The following is a 17,184-nucleotide window of genomic DNA, read 5'->3' on the forward strand; positions in this document are numbered from 1 at the left end:
TACCCCCTACTCCCCTCGCTTTTCTTAGTCAAGCTGAAATAATTAGTAATGAATTGTCTTAGTAAAATAATTAGTACCTGATAAAATTCTCAAGTTGTATAATTAGTGCATGAATTTTCTTAATATTATATTATTTACTTGATATTTCATGTCAGCTCGTACAATGGGAGTACTTGACAGCTTGCGCTATATAAAGGGACTTAAAATGGTCTTATCTATGAAATTATACAAAGGATTTGAAGTAAAGAGATGGACAAGATTAGTGAAATAATTAGTACCGATAAAATTCTCAAGTCGTATAACTAGTGCATGAATTTTCTTAATATTATATTATTTACTTGATATTTCATGTCAACTCCTACAATGGGAGCACTTGACAGCTTGCGCTATATAAAGGAACTTAAAATGGTCTTATTTATGAAATTATACAAAGGATTTGAAGTAATAAGATGGACAAGAAAGGGAAAAAGCCAACCTGCAAAAGTAGAAGTCCACGTGGGGGCCACTGTAAAATAGAAATATGTAAGAAGTAAGGACATGATTGGATGAGCTTAAAAAAAGCAGCTTATAAGCTGTAAAAAAAAAAAGTCGGAGTAGGCCAACTTATTTTATTGGCTTATAAACTGTTTTCAGCTTATAAGCTGTTTTTTTTAAGTTAAGCCAAATGGGCCAACTTATTTTAAACACAAAATGACTTATAAACTGACTAATCGAGCATTTAAAAAGGTTGAAAACAGCTTATAAGCTGTTTTCAACAGCTTATAAGCAAAGCCAAACGGACTCTAAAACTACAGTAGGGACCCATGTAGAATTAGTAAGGATTCAATTGGTTTTTCAGTCGTACAAGGATACAACTTTTGAAGGCTCAATTTACAACAACCCTCAACAACAATTTTATTTAATTTCCTAATTACCCTCACGAGCCAGCAATGACCAATATACCCTCATAGCTGACAGGCAGGTATGTTGACCTTGACCTACTAGCTTATTCCCTCTTATGTAATAGTAGTGGATATATCACTGTAATAACACCAACAGACCTAGTAATTGAGCTACTTTCAGTATTATCAAATTATAGAAATGGAGTATATATAGAATTTTTTTGATAGATTCTGATCTAATCAAACCTGTAAAATCGGATCAGAGGGAATTAAATAAAGCAATAAGTTAGAGGATAAGATCATAAAAGGAATCAACACGTGAAGGGAATACTAAGATTATTAAGTGAAACGGACAAGATTGTGATGAATTATTGTTTAACGCTATTCATTAATTGATGTTTTATTTAGTTTACATATAGGATTAAAGTTATTTTTTTGGTTAAACTTTGTCTTCCTTGATCATTTATGTGTAAAAAGTTAAAGTTTTAAGTTTGTTATACCAAACTTTATACATGATAATTGAGGTGAGACCAGTGTTTTAAAAATCGGAGGCGCGAAGTGAGGCATTTTACGCAGCACAGGGCGAGGCGTAAGCCCCGACACATGGGGTGTAAGTCACATGAATCTTCAATTTTATAATTTTTATTACTGAAAAAATGAGTAAAAGTAAAATTTTCATTAAAATTTGCAAATAAATTCAAATAAACCACTAATAATATATATATAAATTTTTTTTTATAATTATTAGGGATAAGACACTATTACCCCCTGAACTATACCCGAAATTGCTATGACACACCTTATCTTTCCCTGGGTCCGATTACCCCCTTAAACTTATTTAAAACAGAATATTTACCCCCATAAGCGCTGACATGGCAAAGAGAGTGTGTTTCACTCTCTTTGAGAGAGTGAGAAACATAAAAAAGGGGAAAACTTATTTTTCTTAAAAATTTGTATTTTCTTAAAATATGAAAAACTGAATTGTTTTTAAAAAAAAAATGAAAAATCCATTTTTTTTAGAAAATAAATCTGGAAAACTGAGTCTTCTTATTAAAAAATTTGGACATTCTTTAAACCTGGAAAACGGATTATTTTTTTCTATATATGAAAATAAATCTTTTTTTTTCAAATTAAGTTTTAAAAAATGGGGTTTCCACATTTTAAAAAAATAATTAATTTTTCCAAAATTTTATAAAAATTCAGTTTTTTCACATTTTGACAAGAAAAATATTTTTTTCGGATTTTATTTGAAAAATAAAAGTGTCCGAAAATGAAATCATGAAAATCAAGATTTTTTAAGACATCTTAAACAAACTAGTTATGTGAGGCCCGTGTTAAACTCAAGATACAAAAGTAGATATTTTAATTAAAGAAATATAATTTGTGTTAGTACAAGTGTACAACAACCATATACTCATTGTAGTCCCACAAGTGGTTAATTACGTTAGTAATAATTAAATTTCATATAAGTATATTTTCAATATATGAAAGCAAAATTTTCATTTCACTCCTTTAATATTTTAACTTCCATTTTGATGAAATTATTTACTTCAAATCAAATGTGGAGCCAGAATTTGACATTTATAAGTTATGTATCCTAATTTTCTGAAGTTATTTAGTTCTAAATAAATAATCTATACATAGTTAATGAACTTTTAAGACAAATACATAATTTAATTTGTGCCGCGGATGGAGCTGCTCCTTCCTTAATTAGGGATTAGGGGTTCGAACATGGATATGGAAAAAGTCTTTGGAGGGAGTGCTTCCCCCGAATAGGTGCGATACAGTGCGAATTATCTGGATTAACTGGGCTCAAATGCGGATATCGAGCACCAAACAGAAAACCAAAGAACATGAAAAATGAGGTAGGAGGTTCGATAGCTTTTGAAAAGTAGACCTTAAAAATAAAAAAATAAAAAAATTAACTTAAATAAATAAGATTAGGACTTAAAAGTAATTAATTAAAAAGTTTTTTAAAAAAATGGAAATTCTTGTGAGGACTGCAAAAGTCCCTAAGTTTGCTCTTATATATAGTAGTAATAATCAAGTTTTCCATATTTTTAACAAATCCATTTTTCCATATTTTTAAAAAAATCATGTTTTTAGTTTTTTTTTTAATAAAAACAAATGGATTTTTAAAAAAATCAAATTTTCATTTTTTTTAAATGGGTTTTAAAAATCATTTTTTTAAAGAAAATTCAGGTTTTCAATTTTTTTTAAAATGGATTTAAAAAAAAAATCAACTTTTAAAAAAAAAACCGGGTTTTAAAAATCATAATTTTTTTAAAAGAAAATTAAATTTTTTTCTTTTAAAAAAAAATTGACACGTAAGCTGGAAACAAAAATACACATGTGGCAAGAAGAGTGTATGTCGCTCTCCCATATGAGAGTGTATGTCACTCTTGACCATCAACATTTAGGGGGGTAAATATTATGTTTTAAATAAGTTTAGGGGGGTAATAGGACTCAGGAAAAGGTAAGGTGTGTCGTACCAACTTCGGGTATAATTCAGAGGGGTAATAGTACCTTATCCCTAGTTATGATTTGAGAAAGGTAACAACAACACAAAAAATGATAATAGTCTAGATAATTTTTAAAATGAAATCTTCATCCACTTCATCATCAATCTCCACGTCTATTAGTCTGTCCCACCCTCAACTAATATTTGTAGTTTTTATTTATATATTTCAAAGAAGGAGATGAGTAAAAAGTGGAAGAGCAATAACAAAAAATAGATAAAGCTGCTTCAAGAATATTATGCTATGAAATGTCTATCCTATCAATTTCAGGCATAATTATCTAAAAAAATTATTTATGGAAGTGTTACTTTCTATAAGTGTTGCTTTCTTTATTTATATATTTTAAGAAAACTCACTACATCATGAAAACACAATAACATAAAGTATAACATTACATACCTAGGGCATAATCTACCTAGTTTTAAAACAATAACAATCGAATTTAACGCTCTTTACGCCCGGGGCTTATGCCCCAAATTTTAGGGTGTACGCCCTATGGATCTACGCCTTTCATTTATGCATCAAAGCGTTTTGGTACGACCTGCCCCGAGATTCGCCCCGGGACTATCCCCAAAAGCACTTCTAAAAACACTGGGTAAGACTATGCTATTGCCTAACCAAAAAAATAATTAAAGCAGTAAACTAAGGAGGATCATAAACCATTTGGACAGATTTTAATACTCCCTTTGTCCCAATTTATGTGATACAGTTCAGATTTTGAAAGTCAAACTTTTTTATTTTGACTGTGAATTTGGACAAACAATCTTTAAGCTTTTTGGAAAATAATTTACATATCTAGAAACCACATAAAATGTTAAGTCACAATTATTAAATTTAAAATATTTAAAGGATATATGAATAAATCGCGATCAAAGATTTTCTTGTTGACTCTCGAAATCTGAACTGTATCACATAAATTGGGACAGAGGGAGTAATTCGATCTTGAATGATGGTAGATTCCACCTATCCATGTTAATGAAGTCTTAGATATTCTTGGGAAGATCAGCAAAAGAGTTGAACACTTGCATTTCATCAATGTTATGGCTTAAATTAGCCAATTTATCTGTAGGTTGTTGGCTTCTCTGAAGCAGTGATTGATATTGAATTCATATTCTTCAACTAAGTTCTCAATGTCAGTGATGTAACTAAGATTCTCCAGGGAACTTTCCACTCACTCGTTGTACTTTTAACAAGTAGAAGTGAGTGAGTTTCTCTCGGCAACTCTATAACTACTGGCACACTATTTGATTCCAAACAAAATGGCTGATACTTCTGCCACATTGTTGGTTCCAACTCCCGAAGGGAATATGTAGGCAAAAATGAATCTTAGTAGGCGTTTGGCCATGAAAACCAAATATTTTTCACTTTATTTGGTATTTGGAGTTAGAGTTGGGTTATAGTTTTTGCAAAAAATATTTGGTTGTTTGAATGTATTGAAAGTGAAAACAAGTTTTTTGTTTTTTTTTTTAAATTCCAAATACAACTTCAAATTGTATTTGGAATTTCCATGGCCAAGCGTTGATTTTCAAATAAAGTGAAAACATTTTTCGAAAAAAAAAGAAAAATTTTCAATGGCCAAACGGGCCCTTTGTCCTTGATAATTTCTGACTAGTCCACCTCCTCCACAAACACATTGACTGCAACTTTCATCACTATTAATTTTCACAGTTTGAGGTGGAGGTTTAATAGATGATGCTTGATTTCTGTTGTAGTGTAGCTTCACACGCTATGTCACCTAAAAAGCCACTCTATCAGTTACTATAAAAAACCGCGCGTCCATAACGTGAAATTAGTAACAAAATAGATACCGATGATACTAAGCTTAATTTACCGTGTATATAAGTAGACATATATTTATGATGACTCATTGACAATTTTGCAAGACATGGCCAAATAGTACACACAGGCACAACGTATGAGGTTCTTTTTGTTGGGCAATTTGCAGGATTGATCTTCGCTGGGTGATTTTAATTTTTGCCCCTCAAATTGGTGGTCTTTAATTTTTGTCCTCTGCTTTGAGACAGAATTTGCTTAAGACACAAATTCTACCTTATTGACAGATTTGCAACAAAGGCAGAGGACAAGAGTTAAATACCATTAATTTAAGGAGCAAAACTTAAAGACTACCAATTTGAAGGACAAAAATTAAAGACCGCCCCAAGTGAAGGACAATCCGCGCTAAAAAAAAAAAAAGGTTTTTTGTTCAATGCATGTGTGTGAATTTGTTTTGTTTGGATTTTGAGGGCGTGAGGGTGACAGATGCTAAGGAGGAAGCTTCCACACACCTCACTAAATATATGGAAACTAACGTTGTTGTTATTGACTTATTGTTGTTTCTGCTACCTATAGCTACATTACATATCATCAAAGATTATTCTTGAATCTTGATGTTCAATTTAATTCTAATGACCACACACACCTTCATCATTTGTCACTCTTTTCAACTCATGTGTATTTATAACACGTACGTACATACCTAGTGTACTCTGTCCTTCCCTTAAGCTCTCTCCCACACGACACTACTTCCTCTCTTTGTTATTTGCTTCACATGAGTATTAATTGATCGAGACCAGAACTTATGCAATTATAGAATTCCGTTCAAGTAAAGAAAAAAAAAATTGGCCGGTCCAAGGACGTTAGTCCTATTACGGACTCGGAGCACCATCGGTTCATCTGCATGAAGTAGAGATATATGCATGGCTCGTTTTCTCTCACATACCAGGTTTCATTCCTCTTCCCTTATTCTAGTCGTCTGAATTTATTCGGAATCACTATTAATCTATATAATGAATGTACCTATAATTTCATACTAGTTGCGGAATATGCATTAATTAGTTCACGTAGAAATACAATTTGTCAATGCTTTAATTTAGTTATAGGAGCGGCAATTATCCATGAAAACCCTGGATAAAGAACCTTAGGGTTTATTTTTAGAACGAGTGATCAAGATCATGATTTGATCACTTTTTTTTTGGTAAATAATTTTTTTTAATGATTTGATCACTTATATATTAGTGTGTAATATACTTATATAGCTGACTCTAACTCATACGACTCGTCAGTCAAGTTGACACACTGTTTCTTATGTAGTTTCTTGCATCCAGAATAAGTAGCTACTATTATGCTTCACAAATGATGAGTATATATATGTTTGTGGACGAATTAGTGTTATATTCTACTCAAAGTTATTAGACGTTATAACTTTGACTCTTATTTAAATCAGCTACATTTAATTAGTCAAAATTGTGAATTGTTTCATAAGAGCACCAGGCGGATCGCACAAATTAATAGACGAAAAAAGAGCTCATTACTCCTTAATAAACGGTTAAAAGGTGAGTTTAGGATCCGTGAGTTTTCAATTGCGAGAAAAAGGACTATCATGTGAATTACTATCTCATTTATTCGCTTGGGGTGTATTTGGACATGAAAACTGAACTTCTATGTAATTATACGATGTGGCTTGTTTAATTTGTTTGGCGAATACTAATTACTTGAACAACACTGAATTGAGTATATAATTGAACAAGTATAATTAAATTCGTAATTACAATAAACCTGTGACTTTAAAATTGCTTTTCAAATGTAGTTCTTTCATAAGCTAGCCCCATTTTGCTGTTCCTATATTTTTATGATTTTCTTTTATAAGGATCCTTTAAAAGCAATATTTATTGAACTAGTTTTATTTTTTATTCATTTCAATAGAGATTTCACATATACAGATCTAATTTTTTTTTTTTTGTTATATTCGCATGGTTAAAAATAAAATAGAAATGTAGTTGGATCTTTAATTGGAAAAGGGGCAAAAATGTCCTTAACTAGTTAACGTATTAGAAATGATTAAAAAATGCTCTCCTTCCACATATCGGATCAAATTTGCCCTTCCCTCCCCCTATTTGGATAAAACGTGCCCTTCCTTCCACCTTTTTGGATAAAAAATGTCCTTAATGTATTAGAAATGACTAAAAAATGTCTTACTTCCACTTATTGGATCAAATTTATCCCTAATATTATTTTTAGGCTTAAAACTACCCTTTTATTAACGACACAATTATATGATATTTAATTAAATTTTAATTAAACATGTGGCCTTCGATCTTTTTAATATCAGTCCCATTATAGTATTTATATGTTAAACAACGCATACATCTATTGGAAATTGTTTTACTTAATATTTTAGAGATTGAAATTGCACCAAGTGTTTGGCAGATTTCTCTAGTGCATTTCTTTGCATAAACAATTTTTTGAATTCGTAAGCAATGTAGGCTAGAATATAACAAAACAAATCACGACTTGGGTAAATTGATTTTTTATTTTTGGTGATAAAACGTACTTTATGTTAAACATTGCATACAACATGAGCATCTCCTTGCACGATATTTAAACGAGGGAAGGAAAGGCTAGAACTTCTACTTACTACTACATTGTCTACAGGAAACAGTATAACATAAATATTCACAAAAACCAGTATGGTGGGGAGCATTAGTAGATATCCCCATGGTGGGTTCTTGATTTGCAAAATTGGTTCGAAAAACCCCACGACCCGTTTGTTTTTTACAATCCATACTCGAACTAATCGTTACATAACTGGAATCTTAAACAATTTTTGTATACCTGAACAACAAAAAATTATTATCCACACTTTAAACCAATCATGAATATCCTGTAAAATTCATCAAGCTATTTTAACAAAATTTAAACAAGAAAGATAGAAAAATTAACAAAAATTTATGTGATGGAAGTGAGGATATTTTCGAAACAAACTAATTGTGCTACGGGTATGATTAAAGGAGGCCACGTGTTTAATTAAAATTTCAATAAATATTATATAATTGTGTCGTTAACAAAGTATTAATTTTAAGCCTAAAAGTAATATTTGGGATAAATTTGATCCAATAAGTGCAAGAAGGGCATTTTTGAGTCATTTCTAATATGTTAAGAGCATTTTTTATCCCAATATGTAGAAAGAAGCGCAAATTTGATCCAATAGATGGAAGAAGGACATTTTTGAACCATTTCTAATACGTCAAGTGTATTTTTAATTACGGAAAAGGGCCAAATATATCCCTCGTTATACTTTGGGTCCAAATATACCCCTGCCGTTATACTTTAGGTCCAAATTGACCCCTCCTCCGTTAAAGTTGTCCAAGATGGACATCTAATCTTACGTGGCACTGACATTTGATGAGATGGATGCCACGTGGCATGCGACCTCAGTACCCCTAACCCATTTTACCTTCCTCTCTATTTGCTCTTTCACTACTAAAATTTTCTTTCTCTCCACCACCATCACCACCACTAATTTGCAGATTTGGTGAAACAGAGATTTACGTTGATTCACACATTGATTTATGTTGTGCTTCCTTGGAGTTTTTAAATCAGAAAAGTCGAGCCTTTTGTTCAAAGAATCAAGGGAAATGGAATTATATGCATAAAGCACAAAGGTTGCTTCTTATGATAAATTTCCAATCCAATCTAAACCTAACCTTATTTTGTTTTTCTTGGCTGCCAGCTATGATCTTTCTCATTTCCAAGAGAAAAATCTCATGTAAATACAGAAAGAAAAAGAAAAAAAAGGAATCAATTATACAGAGAGCGATACTATTATTCCATTTATTTTGGGATTTAAGATATAAAATGAAGTTTGTTGAATAAATGGACGATATTTTGTTATTATATAATCTAATTTACTAATGAAAACAAATTAACTGAAAGATTTGTTAAGTGGTCCACATGGTAAGGTCGAACAATTGTTAAGTATTCCGCACTGCATATCAATTGACTTTGCTGCTTTGATGGCTTATAATTCTTGACGCTTGTATGCACTCTAATGGGGGTTTGCACATGTGTGATCAGGGTCGATTTAAATATAGAGATGGTCGTGTGGCGGTAGCGGTGGCAATGGTGGTGGAAGGGAAAGGAAAATTTAGTGGTGTAAGAACAAATAGAGGGAAGGGGTAAAATGGATTAGGGATGCTGAGGTGACATCCACCTTATCAAATGACAGTGCCACGTAGAATTAGATGTTCACCTTTGACAACTTTAACGGATGAATGATATATTTGAACCAATAATATAACAGCAAAGGTATATTTGAACTCAAAGTATAACAAGGAATATATTTAGCCCTTTTCCGATAGTACACAGGTATATTTGGCCCTTTTCCGTTTTAATTATTCAATTATTTTTTCGTGAAAGACATCGTATCAATATTAGTTACTCCATTATGTCAATCGATCATCTTAGATTTGATTTAAGAAAGAAAACTTACTTATTTAAGTATATATGGACAAATACCTTGTTTAAATAATTAAGTGGCAGTAAACTATTTGGGATGAATGACGTAACTGCTACATATAATCCCGATTACTAGGAAGAAGTTTAAAATGCACCAATTAGAAATTACCGTATTGCTTGCATGCGTAAGATCATTGGTTGTCCGTACGTCTTGCAATTATTTCTATACTACTATATATATATATATATATATATATAATTCATTCATTTCTGGTCTAACCATTTTTGGAAAGTCATACCATGTCTCATTCACATTTTAAAGTAAAGCACTAACTCCATTTATGTAAGTCAACTAATTACAAATAAATTTCGTACATTAAAAATGTAAAGCATGGTTGCAGCACCAAAAAGACTAGCCATACTGTTTTTCTTCATTGGGAAAGTGCATCATTGCGCCTTAATGCCAAAAGTTTATACCAAAGTTGAGGGGCAAACGGAGACCTAATCTGATTCATTCCGATCCTTTCTTGCTCATTGCCACCTTCTGTAATTGTTGAAATTTAGGGGTGAACTAGCACATAAAAAGATCACTGTTCAAATTTGTTCATGTTTGGACAAATTAAGTTGGCCATCTTTTCAAGATTAGTTAATTTGGGAACCGTTCAAGTCATATCATTTACAATAAAAACATACCTAATATATTCCCACTCGTCAGGCCATTCAAAAATTGAGTTGTTTTTGGGCTAAATATGCATCCCACATTGATCCTACAAAAAATTGTCAAACTAAATAAACAATTGTTCTTGTTTGATATGTTTGACTAGTTTTGTTAGAAAAAAAATAAATTAATTTGGTTAGAGTTGGCCAGATTGGGCTATGACCGTTGTTATTTAGCTCATGTTGACTCAACTTATCTCACCCCCTTTTGACCCGTATCATGGAAATACTTGTCAAAACTCTTCTTTTATTTTATATTTAATGTCTCCTTTAATACTATCATTTCTCTTTGAAACGACAAGGGTAAATTTGAGAAAAACACTAATAAATGACTCTTAAATTTCTGAAGCTAAATATTGTGATTTGCTAGAATATCCGAAAAATTATTGAGGGAAAAAAATCAGACAAAAAAACTTGTGGCCGCGGATAAGTGTATGACTTGAGCGATAGAACCATACTCGTAGACCTCTTTTGTTTTGTGTGCGCAAATTTTATCGAATGGCCAAATCCATCTCGCGTCGTATCTGGGTGCCAAAACTTAAACGTCATGATTTTTCCTTCAATCACTTCTTTCTTTCTTTTTATAGTAGCTCTCTTCTTTGCTGTCTTTCCTTGGCGCTTTCTTTGGCTACATACGTGGTTCACTTTTATATTTACCTAAGGTAAAATCAAATGGGTAATTGAATTTTGAAGCTTATTTCTTGGCTGTTATTCAAAAGGTCCAATAATGTATATATATTGGACATTTTGAGGCAATTATAGATCCTGGAAGGTAATTCTGATTGAAATTATATTTGATAGTGCAATGATAAAATCTAGAGTCACTACAATTGACAAATTAAATATGTTTCTGATTTCACTAGCAATTGCAGTAAATGATAGTTATACTCCAGACATTGTATCAATTTTTGTTTACATCTGATACAAATTTACATCATCATGTCAATAAGTCATGCAATTATAGGCAATAGTATGTCCAATTTGATAACTTACAAAATAATGCATATTACATGTTGTAACTAATTAAAATACACGAATACTATGTGTTACACGTCAGTGTATGTATGTGACACGAACATCGAGGATGATGTGAACGAGTCCAATATTTCTGGGCTTGCATTCCAACTTCCCCCATCATAAAGAAATTCATAACCAACTTATTCAGAAGCTTATCTATATCGCAAGAGTTCTTCAATATTATCTGATAATCTTTAACATCTAAAATTATGACTAATTAGGTTGCACTTGGATGTGTACATCATATAGCTTCTTTAAGCTAATTAGACCAAGTAGCACAGTGAACATATTATGACAATAAGTACAAAATAAAGAGTTGGCTGATACGTTCTTCATTTGGTCTGTATGTACACATGGGAAGGTAGAGTCACAGAAACAAATAAAAGGGACCCCAAGCTGCACTGGAAATAAGACCCCACAACCGTGACGTTCCGTAAGAGGTTGTTCGTCTTTAGAGGAAAATGCCAACCTCTTCATGTGCTCGCTCCAGAGACGTACCCACTTCAAAATTATTGCAATTATATAGATACATTTTGCCCACTACATCCTCTCCACAAATCTTTACTTCTTCCCTCATCTCTCTCTACACTTATCACCCTCCCCGCATGCATATATTTCTCATACATAATTGAAGCTAATCTACGGCAACCACGAATAGTGTTATCAATTGTCGAAAATCCTCATGAAAACTGTTGCCTTCTTCTTCTACATGCTTCTCTAGATAATTAATTCCCTTGTAAATTTGATCTCTCCCTCTTAAAATTGAGTATTATAAATTACTCAAATTTTGACAATAGTTCTTCTTTCTATTCCATGGTTCCGCTCCTCTCAATATGTCTTCAAGCCAAGACCTCCGCTTCTTCCTCTCAAGGTCAGCTAATAAATAGCAGAGCCAGAAATTCAAATAATGGACGAAAATAGTGCACAAATTTGAATTTGGACTAGTACTAAAGATTTCTAACTAATACATGATTTTTTTGGTTGTTTAATTTCGAAGAAAGGGATTCAATTGAATTCATGGTATTCACTAACTCCTCCCCTGCTTACGTACCCATTTGAAAATTGAACTTTTTTTTTTCTTGCACTCTGTGTAATCCGTGTTACACTTTTTATTGCATTGCACTGATCTTCTTCTTCTTTTTTCAATTTTTTGTATAGTTATAACTACTAAGTACTCCATATGAATTGTGTTTAACTTGAATTTTTTTGAACTGGGGATTTATATCAGGTGGTTTGGAATATTCCGACAAAGATCAGTTCAACCAGACAACAGCGACGACAACGATGACAACAACAACAACGACCCAATCTCAAACTCCATTGAATGTTATGCATGCACTCAAGTTGGGGTCCCTGTTTTCCACTCCACTAGTTGTGACAGAGCTCACCAACCTGAATGGGAAGCTTCAGCTGGTTCTTCACTAATTCCAATTCAAAACCGAACCGGCAAAACCCGGTCCAGCCGCCATAACCGTCATACACGTGTATTAGACCCTCGAAGCAAGCGCGTGCAGAGATGGAACAGAATCATATTATTGGCACGTGGCATGGCGTTAGCCGTTGATCCTCTTTTCTTTTACGCCTTATCCATTGGAGTTGGTGGATCGCCGTGTTTGTACATGGATGGTGGACTTGCGGCTATTGTTACGGTGATTCGTACTTGCGTGGATGCTGTGCATCTGTTTCACTTGTGGTTGCAGTTTCGATTGGCGTATGTTTCGAGAGAGTCGTTGGTTGTTGGGTGTGGGAAACTCGTGTGGGATGCGCGTGCGATTGCTTCTCATTATGTTAGGTCCCTTAAAGGATTCTGGTTCGATGCTTTTGTCATCCTTCCCGTTCCACAGGTTAGCAAAATTTATAACCACTTATGTATTGTGCTTACCTAATTATATTTTTTAAAAATTAATCAACCAAAAGGATTGGAGTTTTTTTTAAAAAAAAATTAACTTATGTCTGGATAAGTTTACATAATACTAATTTGATCTATAATACTCCATCTATTCTAATTTATGTGGCACACTTTCCTTTTTTTTTTTTTTTTTTTTTTTATGTTCCAAAAAAAATGTCACATTTACATTTGGATACAATTTAACTTTGTGAGATGATTTACAGCCACACAAATATCTAATACTTGTTTTGGATCACAAGTTTCAAAAGTCTTCCTTTCTTTTTTTTAAATTCCGTATCTAGTCAAACGATGTCACATAAACTAGGACGGAGGGAGTAACAGGTAACTGCTACTCGTAGTAACTTTGGTACCACAGAAATAAGTAATTGTAACATGATATACCAGGTTAAAATACACATGTAATGTGAAAAATTTATCGTTGTCAATATATATAAGCATTTTTTTTTTTACATGGAGTGGCGGGTTTGGAATAGAAAAAAAAGTAAAGGGTGACTATTAGAAGTGAAAAAGTCATGATAAGAAGGTTTTTTGGATATTCTAATTATACTCCTATAATATAGGAATGTTAGTGAAATGACAGGTTATTCTGCTCTAAAAAGTTCTTATTTGAAGGTCACGGATTATTACTGTTATGTACCTGGTGATATAGTCCATCTAGTATCATCCAAAAGTTGCCAAATTCTTCAAAACAAACAAATAGTGAAAAAATGTACACCTTTTATCGCAAAATGTTTGTTTTCCTTTTTTTCTAATAACACTTGTATAAGCATGTAACCTAAAGTACACAAAAAGGAAGGTCTCAAGTCATTATACTTTTCTACTGTTATCGAAATTATGACTAGTACTTTTTTCTCAATGTTTCATTTTCTGGTGTTTCCACTTTTCCCTGCAGGCTATATTTTGGCTGCTGGTTCCAAAACTAATAAGAGAAGAGCAGATAAAGCTTATAATGACGATCCTTCTTCTAATGTTCTTGTTCCAATTCCTCCCCAAAGTCTATCACAGCATAAGCTTAATGAGAAGGATGCAAAAGGTTACGGGATATATTTTTGGTACCATCTGGTGGGGATTTGGCCTTAATCTCATTGCTTATTTTATTGCTTCTCATGTAAGTTCCACTTCACTTTTGCCTTGCATACTACAGTTTTTAAGTTATATATCATTTGGTCGGTGGGATAATAATAATAATTCCAGTATAAAAATGTGGAATTATTTTATCCGGCGTTTGATTATGAGTAATAATTAACTCCAGGATTATTTTATCCCACCATTTGTACTAAAATGATGGGATTAGTTATTCCATGTAGAAGGTTGAATAGCTAATCCCATGAGATATCCCTATCTCTCCCATCCCACCAACCAAACTACCCCGAATCACAGTTAAAAAAAAAACTTAATTACACTATCTTCTATGTTACCATATCAGACTTGATATAGAGAATTACGTGTTGTTTGTAAGTTAACTTAACCTCATGGTGTAAAACATCTATTTGTAGGTTGCTGGGGGATGCTGGTATGTTCTTGCAATACAGAGAGTGGCATCATGTCTAAGGCAGCAGTGTGAGCGGAGCCGTTCGTGTAATCTATCTTTGTCATGCTCAGAGGAGGTGTGTTATCAGTTTTTATTGCCAACAGGAACTGTTGGAGATCTATGTGGTGGAAACTCAACGACAGTGATTAGAAAACCCTTGTGTTTGGATGTCAATGGACCATTTCCATTTGGGATATATCAATGGGCACTTCCTGTTGTTTCTAGCAGATCCATCACTGTGAAGATTCTTTATCCTATCTTTTGGGGATTGATGACCCTTAGGTAAATATCTGGATAATTGATTAACTTGATTCTTTATATAATAGTTAAGACTTCAATGTTGAATAACTTGGTCTAATGCATCAACAAATGTGGAACGAAATTTAACTTTTGGTTTCCTGAAAACCAGGGAAGTTGTTGGGTTCAACATCTTAGTAAAGATTCTTTTTTATTTGTTCTTTTAGTATGGCGTGAAACATGAAAAACTTTAGTTCTCTTCAAAGTCTTTGGCCAGGGGAAGAGATATGAATAAGGAAATAAACTGTCTGATTACTGTTACTTTGGTGACTACTTGTTGAACTACTAGATTTAGGTTCATTTTGGATATATGGACTTCACTTACAGATTTTAGTGTTTGACTGCAGCACATTTGGCAATGACTTAGAACCCACAAGTCACTGGCTGGAAGTTATTTTCAGTATCTGCCTTGTGCTTAGTGGATTAATGCTCTTCACTTTGTTGATTGGCAACATCCAGGTAAGCTATTAGTACTTGTATCTTTTCAAAAACATGATTCCTTCAAGCTGCTAAATTTGTGTTTTTGATTTCTATTTCAAGGTGTTTTTACACGCGGTCATGGCAAAGAAACGAAAGATGCAATTAAGGTGCAGAGATATGGAATGGTGGATGAAGAGGAGACAATTGCCATCACAATTGAGACAAAGAGTTCGCCACTTTGAACACCAAAGATGGGCTATGATGGGTGGAGAAGATGAGATGGAACTTGTAAAAGATTTGCCAGAAGGACTTCGAAGGGACATCAAACGCTTTCTTTGCCTTGATCTTATTAAAAAGGTACAAGACAAAGTCAATTCTTACTTTCCTTTTAAGCACAGAACATCGGTATATTATAAGTGGAAATATGACGATGAGTATGATCTGGATTTCATTATTTCAGGTTCCTCTGTTCCATAGATTGGATGAGCTTATTCTAGACAATATCTGTGATCGCGTTAAGCCGCTGGTCTTCTCCAAAGATGAGAAGGTTCATGTTCTTACATTCTCTAGAACGAGATACTTATTTTCTCCTTTTTAGTCTGTTTCTAAAAGCTGAATGACGCATTTTATACAGTTGGAAGCTCTCTAATTTTCTTAGTTTGCTCTTATAAACATATGAATATAATGTCATGCTTAAGACAAGTTCTAAAAGCACCTTTGATATGTGTCAAAAGTTAATCTTCTTTCTTAAACACCTTGGCCAGTTAAAACGCTGTCATATAAAATAAAATCGGAGGAAGAAACGTAACTGCTTGAAACTATGACAATTTCTTACCTTTTTGTTCTGTCAAAACAGATCATAAGAGAAGGAGATCCAGTGCACCGGGTAGTATTCATTGTTCGTGGGCGAGTAAAAAGTAGCCAAAATCTGAGTAAAGGAATGGTAGCCATGAGCATACTTGAGCCTGGAGGCTTTTTTGGAGATGAGCTTCTTTCCTGGTGCTTGCGTCGCCCCTTCATTGACAGACTTCCAGCTTCTTCCGCAACCTTCACGTGCATTGAATCCACTGAAGCATTTGGCTTAGATGCAAACCATCTTCGATTTATCACAGATCACTTCCGATACAAATTTGCAAACGAGAGACTTAAGCGAACAGCAAGGTATTATTCCTCCAATTGGAGAACTTGGGCTGCTGTGAATATACAGTTAGCTTGGCGTCGTTACATGATGAGGACTAGACGTCCAGTTATACATGTGGCGGAGAATGGGGATAATGATCGTCGCCTTCGAAAATATGCTGCAATGTTCTTGTCGTTAAGGCCACATGATCATCTTGAATAGTGATAATAACTTTGATTACCAAATCCTCATTTGTCATATTTTTCATCAATAAGCCAAATTTGTACAACGACATTGATTCATTGAACTTTAATATTTGATATAAAGGGGGTTATTTTCTACTCAAATAAATGTCATCGTTTACTGAAATAGGAATCAATGATCCAATGGATGAAACTGGGCGACTCAAACACCTCTTACTTCTATGCTTGTATGAAGAACATGATCGCATAGAATAAAATTAGAATTTTAGTAAATGCAGCAGGGGTATTGACATATTAAAAAGGAGATAGAAATGGCAATCATTGAATTCTATAAAA

At 33.2% G+C, this 17,184-nt stretch overlaps 1 protein-coding gene across 2 annotated transcripts; it reads left to right on the forward strand.

Moving 5' to 3' along the window:
• Positions 1–6,000: 6,000 nt before the first annotated feature.
• LOC132621436 (cyclic nucleotide-gated ion channel 2) lies at positions 6,001–16,996 on the forward strand. Of its 2 annotated transcripts, none has more exons than XM_060335703.1 (8): positions 6,001–6,122; positions 12,597–13,212; positions 14,170–14,385; positions 14,774–15,090; positions 15,453–15,564; positions 15,646–15,882; positions 15,986–16,072; positions 16,382–16,996. In XM_060335703.1, exons 1-8 carry the CDS (start codon positions 6,097–6,099, stop codon positions 16,865–16,867), a joined length of 2,097 nt encoding a protein of 698 aa, XP_060191686.1. In that variant the 5' UTR covers positions 6,001–6,096; the 3' UTR covers positions 16,868–16,996. The 2 variants fall into 2 exon arrangements, with proteins under 2 accessions (XP_060191686.1, XP_060191685.1); XM_060335702.1 differs by lacking the exon at positions 6,001–6,122 and adding an exon at positions 11,911–12,239.
• The last annotated feature ends 188 nt before the right edge of the window (positions 16,997–17,184 follow it).

The sequence above is a fragment of the Lycium barbarum genome, chromosome 12 (genome assembly GCF_019175385.1).
Source record: "Lycium barbarum isolate Lr01 chromosome 12, ASM1917538v2, whole genome shotgun sequence".
In the NCBI taxonomy this organism is placed as follows: Eukaryota; Viridiplantae; Streptophyta; class Magnoliopsida; order Solanales; family Solanaceae; genus Lycium; species Lycium barbarum.